Here is a 15841-nt window from a genome sequence, read left to right on the forward strand (position 1 = left end):
AGAAATATTAGTTTAAATGTAATAGTAAGTGTCTAAGCAGACAAGCAATGACAATTGCTTTCTCAAGATTCTCTTATATTGTTAAAATAAGGAAAATGTACAGGCAGCAATTTAACTTTAGTGCTACAGCTATCATTACAATGGCACTTAGAGATAAAAAGGGAAGAAAATTGTCACATATGCCATATATTTAGCTATGACTATATTCCAGCATGCCTACTGTATGGGGATTCATATTCAAGAAAAAAATTGTCTCTGCTTTCAGGAATTTAATACATTGTCGATTTCAGGCATTCAGCTTCAAAGCAAATTGCAATTTTCTTCAATAAATGGTTATTTCTGAGTGGCAGACTGACAGAAAATGCACAAACTAAGAAAAAGATCTTTAGCTCATATTTTAAATTGGAAAAACGGTCACTACAAGGGGCGTACAGTATCTTTATTTATTCTGTTCTTGGCATCCTGTTTACGCTGGGTGTTAGCGATGAAACCAGGCAGCCTGAGGCCAAGCCAGGGCTCAAATGCTTGGAGCGGTAATGCCAAACTCAAACCAATTTAATCTATTTTAATATTTCATCCCTAATGACAAGTTTACACCATCCCTCAAGTAAAGCATGCTCAATCAGCACAACCACCTGATTTCTTCAGAACAGAGAGAGTAACCTCCATTATCGTCTGTCTTGGTAATTCTTCAGTGCATCACCTTTCACTGATGCAAGACAAGGTAATGGGAATTGATATCATAAGCATTTTTTTTTTCATAGCTTATTTCCTTGCCAACTTCTCAATTAATTTAACTTGCTAGTGTTCATACACCAAAAAGTCCTAAATCTCTGCAGTTGGCTTCTGATCAGAGGAGACTGCAACATGCAACCTAAGCAAACACAAAAATATGGCCTAAAACAGAGAACATATTTTCTAAACAGTTTTTGTATGAATTTAGAAGAAATCCTCCTAATCTCAGTGGAGTTCAGTGACTTCTCCATTGCCAGTGGTCCCTTAGAGCACTGGCATGGTCTGTCAGAGTGTAAGCCTCACGAGGCATGGTCGCACAAGAATATGACAGGGAGCGGAGAAGGCAGGGAATGGCAGTGAGAGTGCCTGTTGCCTTAGGATCACGAAAGAAAGATGATTTGTGAAATGTGTTCTGTTTCCTACCAATGCAAATAAATAAATTAGAAACAGTAGCAATGAAAACCAGTGGCTCAAGCCAAGAGGGAAAGAGGCAGTCAGAGCAAAGGAGAAAGTCAAGTATGAAGTAGCTTGTGTTAGCTAGGAACAGGAGCAGAGTATATGAAATTATCTACTGAAAAAAGGCTGCAGGGATTATAAGGCTCATCGCTGTCACCATTACCATTCTCCAGGTTTTCACTGCTTTCATAGCAGCCAGAATCCCGAGGAGAGCATCCGGTTAGGCCTTGGCCTTCAATGAGAAGTTTCTCCTGAGATCCTGACTGGTCGCTGTTACCTAGAGGATGAAAAACAGGCAAACAGAAAATCCGGCTGAACTTCTCAACCTTCCATTTCCAACACCATTATCTTCCCTGTTGTATTAATTGTATCAGATCACTGTTTTAGAAAAGAGTGAGCATTAGGAACATCCATCACAAACGTTGGAAACATTCATCCCATTTGGTAAAGGATTAAGCAACAACCTCAGCATGAGTGTGAGGGAGCAGTGTGGTACATAACAAAAGCAGAATGGATCGCCTGTGCACCTCAGCTGCCTTGGGGCCAAGTCCTGCAACTTACAACCATGGAGATTTATTTAAAATGATGGTGTCAAAATTCTTTCCAAGACTTAAAAAACCCCCATCACCCAAAACAAAAGCAAAAAGCACTGAAAAGAATAAAATCCTAACCCTGACCTACTTTCCAGAAGAGACAACGAGGAAGGATCAGGAGTGGATCTGGCAAAGTTAGATACTGTCCCCTAATGAAGGGGGAAGGGACAAGGGAGAGACTAGTGGTAAAAATTCCTTTCTTCCTTGGTCTGTGCAAAGAGCCAACACTCAAGTGTGGTCCATCCAGGCTGCACAGGCTGGATTCCAGGAATTTACCCAGAATGCTTGGTCAGAATTCATATTTTGTAAAGAAACGAAATCCGGAGCTGAAGATATAGAAAACCACCTTCATGATGCAAGGATACAGTTTATGCTGTGTTTTTTTTCCCCTGCAATAAAATGTCAGAAATGGCTATTCCAATTCCTATTCCCAGCACAGGAAAGGTAATTACGGGGTGGAACTAAGTGCTGCTGCCCCTCCCAGGTTCCAGCTGTCTGGTCCCCACTTCTCTTTCTCCTCATCACCCTGACTTGGAGCTGGAATTTATACTTTCCAACCACCACATCACGTAGTTCTTCAAGTTTTCAAACCAAAATTGAAGGGCCCTAAAAAAAATTGTTACTTCAGGGAAGTGAGCATTCTAAATAGGTCCACAAATAATGAAGAGAAGCTCATATTAGGTGACGAAAAGCTACTCTAATACAAGTGAAAAGAATCTAAATCTGCAACTGTAGTTTTATTGGGGGTAGAGGAGGGCGGAGAAAATGTGGATGCCTCTTTGGGAAATGAAATGAAATGAACAAGAAAGCTACATGTCAGTGAAAGCTCAGGCCACACAGCACTGTCTAGAGATACTAACCACACATGTCTCTATAACAGAATTAAGCACTGCCCACTTAATAAGCAGCTGTTTAAATTGCTGCTATGGCAGTTTAAGCTAAAACATAGGATTTTTGCACAGAAACAGCCGAGAAAACCCTCACACAATCTATTCCACTGACTCTGCTCGGTGGGGTACTAAACTTCTGAAAACACTTAGGGATGAAGGGGAAATTCAGTACTGTCTTAGGTTGCTGCAACTAGGTATTGAGCGCATCTAAATTCCTGTCTCAAGCTACACTTGCTTTTCAAATGATTCTACCCTACCATGACTACTGTGTGCATGGTACAGCCCCGCTTCCTCCTGCGTGGTAAAGACACCATCGAATTTGACTGCCATCTTTCCCTCATCTTTGCAACCACTTACAACGGGCCATCTGAGACCATCTGTACAACAGACAGAATTGCGCTGCTGCACCCTAGATAGTGGCGTCACTGTCTTTCACTCTTTGCACTTGACTGATACATGTTCTCCCTTTGAAAATTGCTGTCTTGTCATGTGTACAGCCTGAAGCTACCTGTACAATCCTGCAATTCACAGTCCAAGAATCATATGCACGTGCAGGTAAAATAAGAGAAAGTTTAATTCACATTACCCTTCTCCACAGCCCTCTGGGCTTTGATCTTTTTCTTATCCTTGATAACCTCAATCTCTTCCCTCTAGTCTAGAAGTTTCTTCTTTCCTATTCTCCATGCCTCAGCTTCTTATTTTGAGTAGGTTATCTCAGGATTTATTCCTGAACATCAGTATTCTAAAGGGTATGTGTTGTACACTTGACTTCACTTGAATAAGCTGGGTAGCAGGGCTTACATGAAGAAAAGAAATCTGGCAGAACAAATGCAAGTCTTAAGTCACTCCTCAAAAATTTGCATGTTGTTACACAGGATTACCCTGAAAATAACTAGATTAGGAAAAAAAAAGATCAAAATCCTGGAACCAGTTTTCTGCTTTAAGGGGTTCACAAAGTTCCTGGCAGAGGTCTAGTAAAACTGAAAACCTCAAACATCCCACGTACTATCATACTCCTGTAGAAGTTCCACCGCTGTGAGAAGAACAGCTCTGTGCTCAGGATCTCGGATGTTCAGTTCATCCAAATCTTCTTCTTCTAAAAGCTTAAAGGTATCCAGATCTTCATAACCATTGAACAGAAAAGTGGGCATGTGCTCCTGCATAAAAGGGAAAAAAAAAGAAAAAAAGAAAAAAAAAAAAGAAAGAAGAAGAGCTGTAAGACAACATATTTATTCAACTTGTTTTGGCAATAAAGACACTAGAAGAGATTTCCACAACCAGCAAAAAAAGCATTAGTTTAGCAAATGCAAGCCACTGTATAACAGCAAAATTATAGGATTATAGCTTGTATAAACATTGCTCAGAGTTCAGGGAGGTAGCTGTGCCAGAACTAGAATGCTGCACATATTTTTGTATTTGGAATGCACTGTATTAAATGGCCTGGGCAGCATGCTACCTGGACGCACGATATGGCACAGCTCTGTATGAAGGGAGAAGTACAAAGGGTGAATGACAGCCGCACCAGTTTATCCCTAGCTCTTCTGAACAGAAATGTGGAAAAAACCTTCCTCTTTAAAGGCAGGGTAACTATTGTTATTTTACACTTTTTGCTTGCTTTTGAAGTGTGTTAGCTAGTAGCCATACTATGCAATGATTTACAGTCTCCGAGCACATACAACTGCAGCCTGCAGCACTTCATCAAGCCTGACAGGCAGTTCTGCCTGGCCTCAGTGATTTTCATTCTGCGGCTAAGACCCGATTCTGCTAAGTGGTGTCACTATCCTTAGGATTATGAATCTGGTGTGCAGCTTTCAAAACTGACAACTCCAAAGGTGTGGCCCCCTTCCCACAAGCAAAACTGAAGGGTAAACAGAAAGAGAGAATTTGGACCTTTAAGTTGATGCGATCCAAGAGATCCTCAACTGACTTGGGCTGGGGTGGTCTGCTTTTCCGGCGTCTCCTGGTGGGCCGCTTCGGTTTCTCCTCCTCTTCATTTAACACATCCACATAGATAAACTTGAAAGTGCCAACTTTGTTGTTCAACAGGCCCATCCAAGTGCCCATGGGGGGTTTGCTGATTATATCAATGATGTCACCCTTCTGCAGACCAAAGAAGCAGGAAAGCCATTTAGACATGCTTTCTGATGGATATTCAAGCAAACACACCCACTTTCTCTCAGATTTTCACGTATGCAGAATGGACAACACTCTTTAGTTTTCAAAAGGTTAACCACAGTTCTTGCAAAAATGTCTGATTATACTTGTTTTACAAATGGAACAAAAGGGAATTAAGTGACATGCCTAAGACCACAAAGCAAGTCAACAAAAGAACCCGGAATGGACCCCAACTGTCCAGATTCACAAACCTGCTTACACCCCAGTAGTACATCACTGCTGTTTCGTACAAATGTCTCTAATCTGTGCAACTATCTGAAATTGGTGCAAATAAGAACATGATCAGTGTATATGGGCACAATCTCACATCAGATCTCGCGGGGAAAGGAGGCGTATGCAGAAGGAACCGTGCAACACTGTGGCTTTTCCTAATGTGCTCCTGACTGTAACAAAGAAGTGGACGCACAACTGTTTTTGTATCCTTAAAGAGATTACCTTACGTACATCTGCTTTAATAGGAATTAGCTGCCCTCGGAATTTTAAGTAATGAATGTAAGAGATAGTTGTGCTGTATTTGATTGAAACTAAAAATAATAAAAGCTGATATCCAGAAAAATTAAAGGGGGGGTGACAACTAACAATCAGCAAAGTAATTCAATATTAGCTCAAAACAAGTTATATTAACCGAAATGCCTTTAAGAGGCACTATGTGTAGGTGCATCCACACTTCTTCCGAGGATTTTGAAAATTTTTCCATTGATGGATTAATTCATTGTGGGACGCAAAAGTATTTTTCCAATCTTTCAAACAAAATCCTTGCAAAATGGAAATTAATTTGTGGCACATTTTTATTTTTCCAGAAATGAAAGACGCAAGTGTCTTTCCCTGGATGTGGAGAAATACTAATACTTACTTATGTCCTATAACATTTTGCTATAATTCAAGCAAATCTCAAATGTAACAGAATAAGATAGGTTAAAGGGCTTCAAAAAACACATGTAAACTCATTAAAAGACTAAGAATTGTGTAGTTCTTGCAAAGAACTCTTAATTAAGAATTTTGCCAAAATAAATGTTTGACCCCTTAAAAACAGATATAGCTGGTACCTTGAGTTTCAGAGAGTCTGTATCATAAGGACTTGGAGTAAAATCAGTGTGAACCCTGGCTCTTCCACAAAAAGGTCCTCTGTAAGGAGGCTCTTCATCATCACCATCTTCTGATTTCACACTCTCCCTGTTGCTGGTTGAGGAATCTGTTGTGCTCACCGTCTGACCACCTGTATGAGAGACATAGTCCACAAAAAAGAATCTCTTTGTGAAGGAGGTTCAGAAACAGAGGCAACACAGAAGGTGGGTCTTCTTTCTACAAAACATGATAATCAAAGTTAAAAGTCTGTAAATGCTGCTATTTCTTATATACACGTGATGGGAGAGTTAACTAATCTACTTCGCACTCCTGTTTTCCCAAATTCAGCTCCTCAATATTTAACTGAGAAGCTGTTTAACTAGTGTCTCATCTATGGTACATCACAGGAGATGTCATCTTTCTAGGAAGTTTTGCCTACAAAAAAGCATAGTGGTGTGAGGAAAATCAGCTCTGAATCCTGCATGAGGGTTCCAGAATCCCCCTCATGTCCAGAAATTTGGTTTTATGGCAACACTTCATATTGATATTACAAAAAAAAAAAAATCCCAAACAAAAAAACCCCCAAAACTGGATGATTTTCAGAACACACTTTCAGTTATTTAAAAATGGACCTTTCTCTTCAGTTTTTTTCCCCCAATATGTTCTTGGTTTCTATTGGTCAGTAATCCACAGAGAAGCAAGTTCACACCATCTGTGTCTCACTTAAACTCTGTTTTCTGCAGAGACAATCTTAACCAGAGAGGTTTTAAATAATACTCCTCTAACTAGTTAATGAGAGAACCTCAAGGTCTCTCTGGAGGGGCGGTGGGAAGCCCATCAGGAGCGCCCAGGAGAAATCTAGTGTAAAGATGAGCCTGTTTACTACTGGCCAAGGACTGTAATTCTCACTCCAATCATTTATATTATAATAGCAGGACCCAGCAGACCCAACCAAAAAGCAGGATTTCTTTTTCAGGGCTATGTATAAACACAAAGCAAAAAAGATCGTCTCTGCACCAAAGAGCTTACGGTTCTTTGTAAACCCTTAATGACTAACCCATCAGCCTTTCTACTTTTCAACCACTGCTTTTGCTTTGACTTTCTCTGATTCTGCTTACTGTGGAGATCTCTGCTCCCTGAAGCCACAGAAATGGAGCAACGCAATTACAACCGAACTTACTCATTGAGCTCTGACCGCTTAAGGAACTCCTCAGGCTCTCTACTGAGCCACCGGCTTTCAGCTTGGGTTTGTCCAGGGAGTCAGTGTCTGGTGGCGGTGACTGTGGAGAACCCGGCATGACCCCAGGGCTGGACTCCTGAAAGGGATTGAACCATTTCAATTTGGTAAATGAACATAGGCACTGACACGAGCTGCTTGTTCATCTCCAAGGAAAGAGATTCTGTTTTCCTGCTCTAAATCTTCTATGTTTATCTACTTATTTCGTGGTACTCAGCTGTGGCAGAAACCCCACTTTATTAGGCATGATAGCAGGGACAGGGGCAAACAGTCCAGTCTGAAAAAGCACTGTAAGTACAAAGAAACATTACACAAAACTCCCAATTCAAACGTTTTAATGACACATGATATTTTTGCCAGCAGTATTTGCAAAACAGCTAACGCCAAATTCAGCTTTCTGAATCAGAATTTTGTACAAAGATGAATACAAACAAATCAGACAATGCAAGTGAGACACACAGCAATGTACATTTTTTTTTGCAGTGAATCGTTGTTATCTTTGCTCATTTACCTTGAAGAAAAAAAGAGAATTAACCAGAAAATGCAGCCTGTGCATAGTATAAATACTCACAAACATAAATGCATAAATATAAAGATATTGCTACATGTGCAATAGGTGAGGCAATTTCTCTTTTCACTCAGTCAAGCATTACAGGAAATCAAAAGGGGTCTTTCCTAAACTGAAATTCTGTCAGCCTCTGTGAAGCACAGTTAAAGCAAAGCAGCAGATATTTGTGGCCAGAACAGCTTTTGCTTGTTTTTTTGAATGCAGAAAGAGATACTGGCACATAGTTTGAGTCATGATGCCAGAAAGGTACAAATATTCTAAAAGGACTGTGCCAAAAAGTTTGAAAACAAAAGAACTGCAGCTTGCATACAAGAAGAGTTTTTGTGGAGATGCGTGGTCATAAAACTTTTAGACGAAAGCTATTATTTGCATGCTGCAGAATCACCAGGAAAAAAAGTCATCCCAGCATATGACTTCAGAGGTCAAGTCAATCTTGGAGAGAGCTAGAGAGCAGAAGTATTGCTAACTCACTGTAAACCCATTTCTCAAAGTATCCCTTTCTTTGGCAGACACTGCAGAGAGGCACTGTAAGGCCAGTCAGACACCAAAGCACGTTCTTAGCAATATCAAATCATGTTAGACCTTAAAATGCTTTAACTGTAAATTTAAATTAAATAACCATAACTGCAGCACTGCTCCTGGTTATGAATAAGTATGGCTAACAGTCCTACAGGAAAGGGATTCTCATGTTGCAAAGCATTGCATAAAACTGGTCACTTTTCTGCCTCTCTATGCCGTCTCCAGATTTTGCAGTTTGGGGTTGTTATTTTGAATCTTACGAATTGCTCCTTTTACAGGCAGTAACGCTTTGCATTAGCACCAAAAGGCAGATCTGGTGGGGCGTGACTCCCTTCCCACTTCCATTGCTCTGTGGCTGCAAGCATCCCCGGCGATCCAGCGGCCAGTACGAGGCCACTTGGGGGCGATGTCAGCCAGAGAGCGCCCTGCTTTCCCGGCAGCTTTCTAAGCCATTACTTACACGTTTCAAGTGGGGAGACTGGATTTAAACAAACGCTGAAGAATTTCTGACGCTCCACCAAAGCAAGGACCCAAAGTATACCAAAAGAGAAAAAGACAGCAATTGTTCCTAGGCCACTGAAATTCAAAGCCTAATCTACAACTAATGTACTTCAGGTTTGCCTTTAAGAATAAGCTATAGAAATCTGTAATGAAAGAATAATAGGAAAATCTTCTGGGGGATGCCCCTTTCTGACTACATTGTGCATCTGTTTTAATGGGCTGCTGCAGAGGGCAAGGTATGATGGAGAAAAGATCTCTAATACCAGAGAGGAACCGTGTATGTGAAGTTATGCTGGGAATTTAAACTAAGGTGTAAATTGCAGATTAAATATATTACTGTGACCCTGTGTCACAGACCGGTTCCCTTAATAAATAATGACGATAGATAAAGAAATGGAAATATAGAGCGAGACGTGTAATGCCATCAACCACAGGCTTCTGCTGATGAGCAACTTGAATGAAAATCTGAAAATGCATTTTCATGCTTTGGCATCTGTAGGAAGCCATTTCACAGTGAGGGGTTTTCTAAGAACATAGGAATAAGCCACACCACATAGTCTTGTTAGAAATTTCCTCAGAGATGCCTTGAAGCATGGGAGTCGATATTGATTATCACTTCTACACTATTAACTGGATTCCATTGCAGACCTTACATACCTGCTCAGACAGAGAGCTGCTATATTTTTTAGACATCCTTTTCTTCATGGTTTCTTTTACAGACTTCACCTTTTTGCCCAGAGATATACGGGAGGCAGAGGGTGATTTGATCACTTCTTTATAAACAAAGTCTCCTTCTTTGCCCTGCAAAATAAAACAGGGTTTAAGCCTATAAAATACAAGAACCATTTTTTTCCTCAGTCAGCAGTCATTGCAGACATATCCAGGCAGACACAGGACGGCACCTTGGTGTCCTGTTTACTGCTCTAAATTCACTGTTGAGACCTTGTGCAAACCAGTGTAGCAGTCCACTGCACCTTACTCCTAAGGCCTGATTTGCAACCTTTTCTGCAGGTACTGTGTGTAGATGTGTTGGGGTCTGTTAGGATGCCTTTATCCCTTTGAGTTTCAGGTAAGTATTTGACCTGATAGAAAACTCCACAGTTTCAGGCTAAGCCCTCCTGACAGGACATACAACAGTAGTTGTGGCTCATGTTGGTCAATACTACACACAGTTTAACAGGAGTAAAGGTACCTCTGAGATCCTAGCCAAATATATACGTGTGTGTGTGTGTATATATATATATATGGATACCTACATTTGGCTACCCAAATTTACTTTTTATTTTCAGACACGCATTCAGTTAACCTCTCTTGATGACCGTCTCCGTGGTTTTACTGTGGATTGTTTATAAAAAAAAAACCCACAAAAAAAGGTACTAAATCCATCAACCATGGTAGAAGGTTATACTTGCACAGCTATTCATAAGAGACACAACAGGGTACTGCCAAACTAAATTAGCTGGTCCATATATAGTGGATGACAAAGGCCAGCTGCTTTGAATGCATTTAACCTTTTCTAAACCAGCTTAAGATACCTAGCATTTACTTATGCCACAAGCACACACAAAGAATTAACATGGATCAGTTGACATTTTGCCAAACTTACTCGTATGACTCAGCCCTTATTCAGATTGTCCAGGCAGCATGTTAGACACGGACTTTCGTTCTACAGTATGTCAGGAACCACAGCAAGACAACTCTATTAGAGCTACTGCCAGCACCCTCCATTGGCAAGGGTGCACCAAAAATCACAACGCAAAAAGGACCAAAATCTGTTTGGCCAAATAGGTTGACTACTGAATTTGGTCTCTGACTTGGTTCAATAATCCTTCTGAGTACAATTTAAGTACATAAGACAACAAACCCTAAAATAAGTGTACATTCTACATAAAAGATTTATCTTTTTTTCTAAATTTATGTATGTTTGCTACTTCACTAATGTTCCCCAAAAAAGTGTCTCTGAAATTCAGTTGATACTTAATTTCTGATAATTCTGTATTTTCTCCTTTACAAGTTTTTTGTGATTACAGCTTCTTTGGTAACTTTTGGTCTTTTAGCAGAAATTAAGGACAGCTCTTTGCCTTATCTTTTTGGAAAAAAACCTTCCGCTTCATGGACTTCAATGTTTTCAAGAAAAGAGCCTTGATCTGCATACATTATTCTGGTGTACTGCATCTCTCCCACTACTGATGCTAGTAGGGAAAAATGTAACATCTAGATTTCACACTTTTCTATATCAAAACCTATCTGAACAAAATATGCCAAAGTATCTATGTTTAAAGATAAGCACTGTAAGTTTGGAAGTTAACTTTTTTACTGAGTTGAAAATTGATGAATAAAACAACCACCCACAGTTTTGGCCAATTTAGGGGTAATTTATTATGTTAAAAAAAAAATCAGAAAAACAAAACCAACCCCCAAAAAACCAGCTGACATAAAAAAATAATATAGTGCTGGCATATAAAATGTTTCACAATTTAGACTTAAGCGAACAGAGAAGTTACCAGAGCCAGTGCTGAAACAGAAAAGAAAAACATATATGGGCAAAAGGAAAAAATGTGTTGGCAATTTCATTGATATAATGTTCTGGCTCATTTCTATTCTGTTATTTTTGGGCACAGGCTGACCAACAGTAACACTGGGATCAACATGAGTAACATAAAATGGAATTAATTCTCAGGGGAGTTTTTTTTGTTGTTTTTTTTTTTTTAACACAAAGAGTTTGGAGATCAATTGCACAGCACCCAGCACAATGGGATCCCGGTCTACTCCAGAGCTCTTAGATACAATGAGAAAACAAATGATAAATCTCTTACATAATGACTTCCACCCAAATAACTTGCAGATCTTCAGCAAATGAAAGTTTGCCTCTTCATTCCAAATAGTAAATATTTTTACCAAGACAGTATAGTAATCATATGTTTTGCCTGGGGTGATGCTCTGAGGAAGTCATACATAAGAATAGCCCACAGATGTGCCCCCAGATCTTCACTTTGATCAGTTGTTCCTGCCTCTTCACACATATGGTATATAAATACTTATACACACATGGATATGGGTGGGTATGTTATTCTCAAAGCTAAAGAAGTTTGAGGTTAACGAAGATACTCTGCTTTCTTGGATCCCAAAACTGCTATTACAGACCTAAATTACACTTCAGTCTATTATAACGCTATTGCGCATTTCATTTTATGCTATTTCAAGTCTGTGCCTTCTTGTCTTAAACTCACCATTTGGTCAGAACTGTTTCCAATATGAAGAGAACGGTTTGTCAAGTCAAATCCTCCAAAGCTACAGGTTCTCTGCAAAAAAAAGGATGGATACAGTTCTATCACAATGATCAGCTCACTCAAAACATCTGAGATTTGGAGAACATCAGTGAAAACACAAATGTCTGCAAAAATGGAAACAAACAAAAGGATGGGAGATTATAAATCAAGAAATCTGTTATAAAGCACTTTGAGTCATTTGTCTTTTCCAGAGAGAACTCCTTGGCCTAAGGTCTGCTGCTGTTGAGTCATCTATTGCCTACTCTTCTTTTTAAAAAGTTAAAAGACTTTTTGGTCTGAGGAAACTGTTGATCTTATGCATCAAGTTTTCCAGGGTGCTGGCAACTCCCCCTCAGCACTCCCATCTGCCTTCATAAATAAGTCCACAGTAGCACTGAAACAGAGAACCACCAATCTTTTAAAGCATTGAATAACCTACCTTCTGGGAATAGCTGCACAGACTCCATTTCCGCTGAAATACAGGGAAACGCTAGAGGCCTTGTAGGGCAAGCCCTTGGTAAGAGAAGGGAAAAACCAGCCCAGCTGTGCATAAGCATTGTGCCCCCAGAGACTCAGCAAGCCCTGATTCCAGATTAGGTATTTACCATCACACCTGTGGTGATATGCGGCAGCTCTGCTACTTCTGGGAGAAAGTACGCTATGTTTACAGTGTCACAAGCACCTATTGGAGTGACTCAGTTTTGGCTCAATGCACAGATGCAGTTTATCATAATCATCCTGAATAAAAAAAAGAAAATCAGCACTATGACGCTGCTTCCCTCCCAAGAGCAGAGGGCAACCAAACTCAGTACAGTTGCATTTCCACAGCCAACCATTGTTTAACTGTGGCAGATGAGTCTCTGCTAAAGCTTTGGCATCACTTGAAAAAAGACCAGACACTTAGGGGGCTCAGAGAAAATCCAGCTTTTTCTTTGCAGTCCAAAAGGTAAAAGCTTTGACTTTTTATTTGGCCACTGAACAACCAGCTCCACAGTACTCAAGTACCTGGCCCTGCCAGAAGTCTCACAGGGCAATCCAGGGAAATGAAGGTATGGCAGTTACAATTTACTTGCACAACTTCAACTCTGGGCTCCGAGTGAGGGTTGTGAGACAGGCAGATGTCTATTGGAAGTATTCTCTTCAAAGTTAGAGTTGAGACAAACAGGAGGCAGAAGATCAACCACTTGCGAACTGTGAGTTCTTAGGGCCTGAACTACCCAACAGAGTAACTTCAGAGACACCTTAAGACTCAGCTAAGCATCAGATCAGACCTACAAACGATTGCCCAATCAGTACGGTGAGTGTGTACTTGGGAGTCAGTGAAGACCCACCACCTGAGAACTACCAGTCTGCTTCGACATTCTATTAGGAAGAAGCAAACTCTATAAACTGTGCCACTTAATAAACAATTGTATCAATGAGTTCTATTAAAGTAAACATTTGTCTTGCCCTGTACACTGCTAATCAGCATAGATATTAATAGCTTTTAAAATGCTTTCTTTTCTAGCTTTTATGTTGGGTGCTGGGTACCTACAGTGCTTGGATGACGGTTTTTGTACCCCACCACAACTCTACTAGAACTCAAAGCCAGCTTTGTCTAGGCCCCACACACATTAAAAAGAGTGCTGTGATGTAGAATTTTTTTAAGTGTTTTTTTTCCAGAAGGCAACGTGACTATGGCATAGCTTTAAAAATTGCTTTTGGAAAGCATTTGAGACCAACCACAAGTAAGCACAGCACGTTTAGCTATGAGTAATGTCGTCCTGTGAAGAGTCCATTCCAACTAATCCTACAGTGTACAGTAATCCCAGCAACAAAGAGAGGGCATCTGGAACTGCTCTGAGCAAACTTGTCTGTCAAACCAGCCAGAGCTCCTCCTAAAGCAGTCTTCTCAGAGAGCAAAACGTCTGTTGGTTAAAAGCTTCTGAATAAATGTACCATATTAAGGATGCTTATTGTTTCATTATGGACCTCCCCATACATTTAACATTTAACTTCCATCTTCAGACCCCAGTAGCGACCCTGGCAATACTGTACCAAACAAAAGGTCTGTGGATGAGAGGGATATTCAATGGAATGGCCATGCAATCAAAAGTATTGTCGTTTTGGGAGAAAAGAAAAACTGATGCAATTTGAAAATTTCATGCATGTCCAGGTCACTGAAACAAATATAAATGACAAAAATGAATGGCAAGGCAAGACAGAGTGACCAATTCCACTGAATACATAGGCATTGCAATTTCCCTGAGGTTGCAGCAAACAAACATTAAGTTTCTAGGAAGAAGGAGTGGCATTAGTTGAAGTTTGCCAGCTTTTTGCGGTTTCAGGAAGAAGCGTGTTGAAAAAGGTAGTAAGAGCAGCGTGTCTCCACCATTTATCCCATTCAAACGAGGCTGGAGGAGCAATTGACTGAGGAGTTCCTCAACAACAACAAAACGCTACCCATTTCTTCTCCGTTCGTATCTCTGAATTAGCAAAAGTCAGTCCAGATGGTTTTCATAATGAAATTACTATAGCGAGACTACTTATTAGAAGAACTGAAAAGCCTATTTCTGTCATCTGTATTTACAGTTTTAGAGGGTATTTTCAATTATGGGGCATCTCTAGCACATACGAGCATGCTCTTTTGCCTGAGATACCCCTATTGTTCAACTCACAGAAGGACGAGTAAGGTTTCTCTTATCATTGTAATAGCCTTATGGGAAAACAATGTCTTTTGAGTACAATGTCTGTGAAAATAAACAGGGCAAGCAGTCAATGCAGAAGAAATAGTGAAGCTGCCAAGAGAGAATGTTTATGGTATTGGGTAGAAAAAAGCTACCTATTTTGTGGCCAAAGAGCAAAAAGTGAACCATGAAGGCTTGGTCACCTCCCACAGGTTATTCAAGGAGACCAAGGCTGTGACTCTTATATCGAGAATACCTCACACCTGAAGAAATGAAGCAGAGACCTCTCAAAATAAAATCTGTAGTTCAAGAGGAAAAGCTGTTTCTACTGTATTGTTCACTGGAATATCTTGCTTAACGTTATGGGTGCACTGCTGTTTCCACCCACTGAAATAGGGAACATACCTACATTGTCAACTAGACAACAGACTAGCTGGTTCAGCTTTGGAGATCTGGCTGGCCCCAAAGGCGAGTTCCTAGGAAACTCAGCATCGTGGTTAAGGGAACTGTCAAAACTGAGTCATATAATCAGGAAACAGCTTTGGATGTCTCTGTAGTGCTCAAATCACTTAATTTCCCATTGTACCGCACAATTTCCTTTTTTGGCCACCCCTTGTTCCCTTTCCACAATGCTCTGGGCGAAGGTGCCACCTTCACCCCATCCTAGGAAGAAGGAGCAGTGGCCAGGGACAGAGCAGAAGGGGCACTTCTGGTGCTGGTGAGCAGCAAGCGGGAGGGTAGTGTCTACATAATGTAAAACTCCCCGTCTTTCTGCAGCTGTGTACGTAACGGAGAATACAGAGCTGGGTGGGTGAATTGATGAGATGCAAACTGAGAAGGGGAGGGCCAATAGAGGCAATGACAGCAGGAGAGAAATAGAGCACAGTTGACTAAGGATGCTCTAATCCTCTGAAAATTTTGTTCATCTCTCGGTATCCCTTTAAGAGAATACTGACTCCCAAAGCATCACGAAGACTGTGTTTATAGCATCTCAAAGCTCCTCTGTTCATCAGTGATCTCAATTTCTGCACTAGGTGGATTTAAAAAGCAGCATTTTGTCATATTTGCTCTCTCTCATTGAGTTATTCTATACTCATAGAAAATGCAGACTCAGCAAAACTCTTCTCTGACGGGATTGTATCAAACTCTTCCCTTACAGCTGAATTA

General features: G+C 40.4%; 1 protein-coding gene across 6 annotated transcripts in view; it reads right to left on the minus strand.

Annotated features, from left to right (window-relative positions):
• Positions 1 to 15841, minus strand: part of SASH1 (SAM and SH3 domain containing 1) — a 194909-nt gene that overhangs the window by 11889 nt on the left and 167179 nt on the right. For all 6 annotated transcript variants that reach the window (XM_076333888.1, XM_076333887.1, XM_076333889.1 and 3 more), the window contains 7 exons: positions 11970 to 12041; positions 9397 to 9540; positions 7095 to 7230; positions 5896 to 6065; positions 4565 to 4774; positions 3681 to 3831; positions 1355 to 1468 (listed from right to left, as the gene is read on the minus strand). In XM_076333888.1, the coding sequence (XP_076190003.1) occupies positions 1355 to 1468; positions 3681 to 3831; positions 4565 to 4774; positions 5896 to 6065; positions 7095 to 7230; positions 9397 to 9540; positions 11970 to 12041 (997 nt within the window). The remainder of the gene's footprint in view (positions 1 to 1354; positions 1469 to 3680; positions 3832 to 4564; positions 4775 to 5895; positions 6066 to 7094; positions 7231 to 9396; positions 9541 to 11969; positions 12042 to 15841) is intronic.

Source organism: Aptenodytes patagonicus, chromosome 3, assembly GCF_965638725.1.
Source record: "Aptenodytes patagonicus chromosome 3, bAptPat1.pri.cur, whole genome shotgun sequence".
NCBI classification, from domain to species: Eukaryota; Metazoa; Chordata; class Aves; order Sphenisciformes; family Spheniscidae; genus Aptenodytes; species Aptenodytes patagonicus.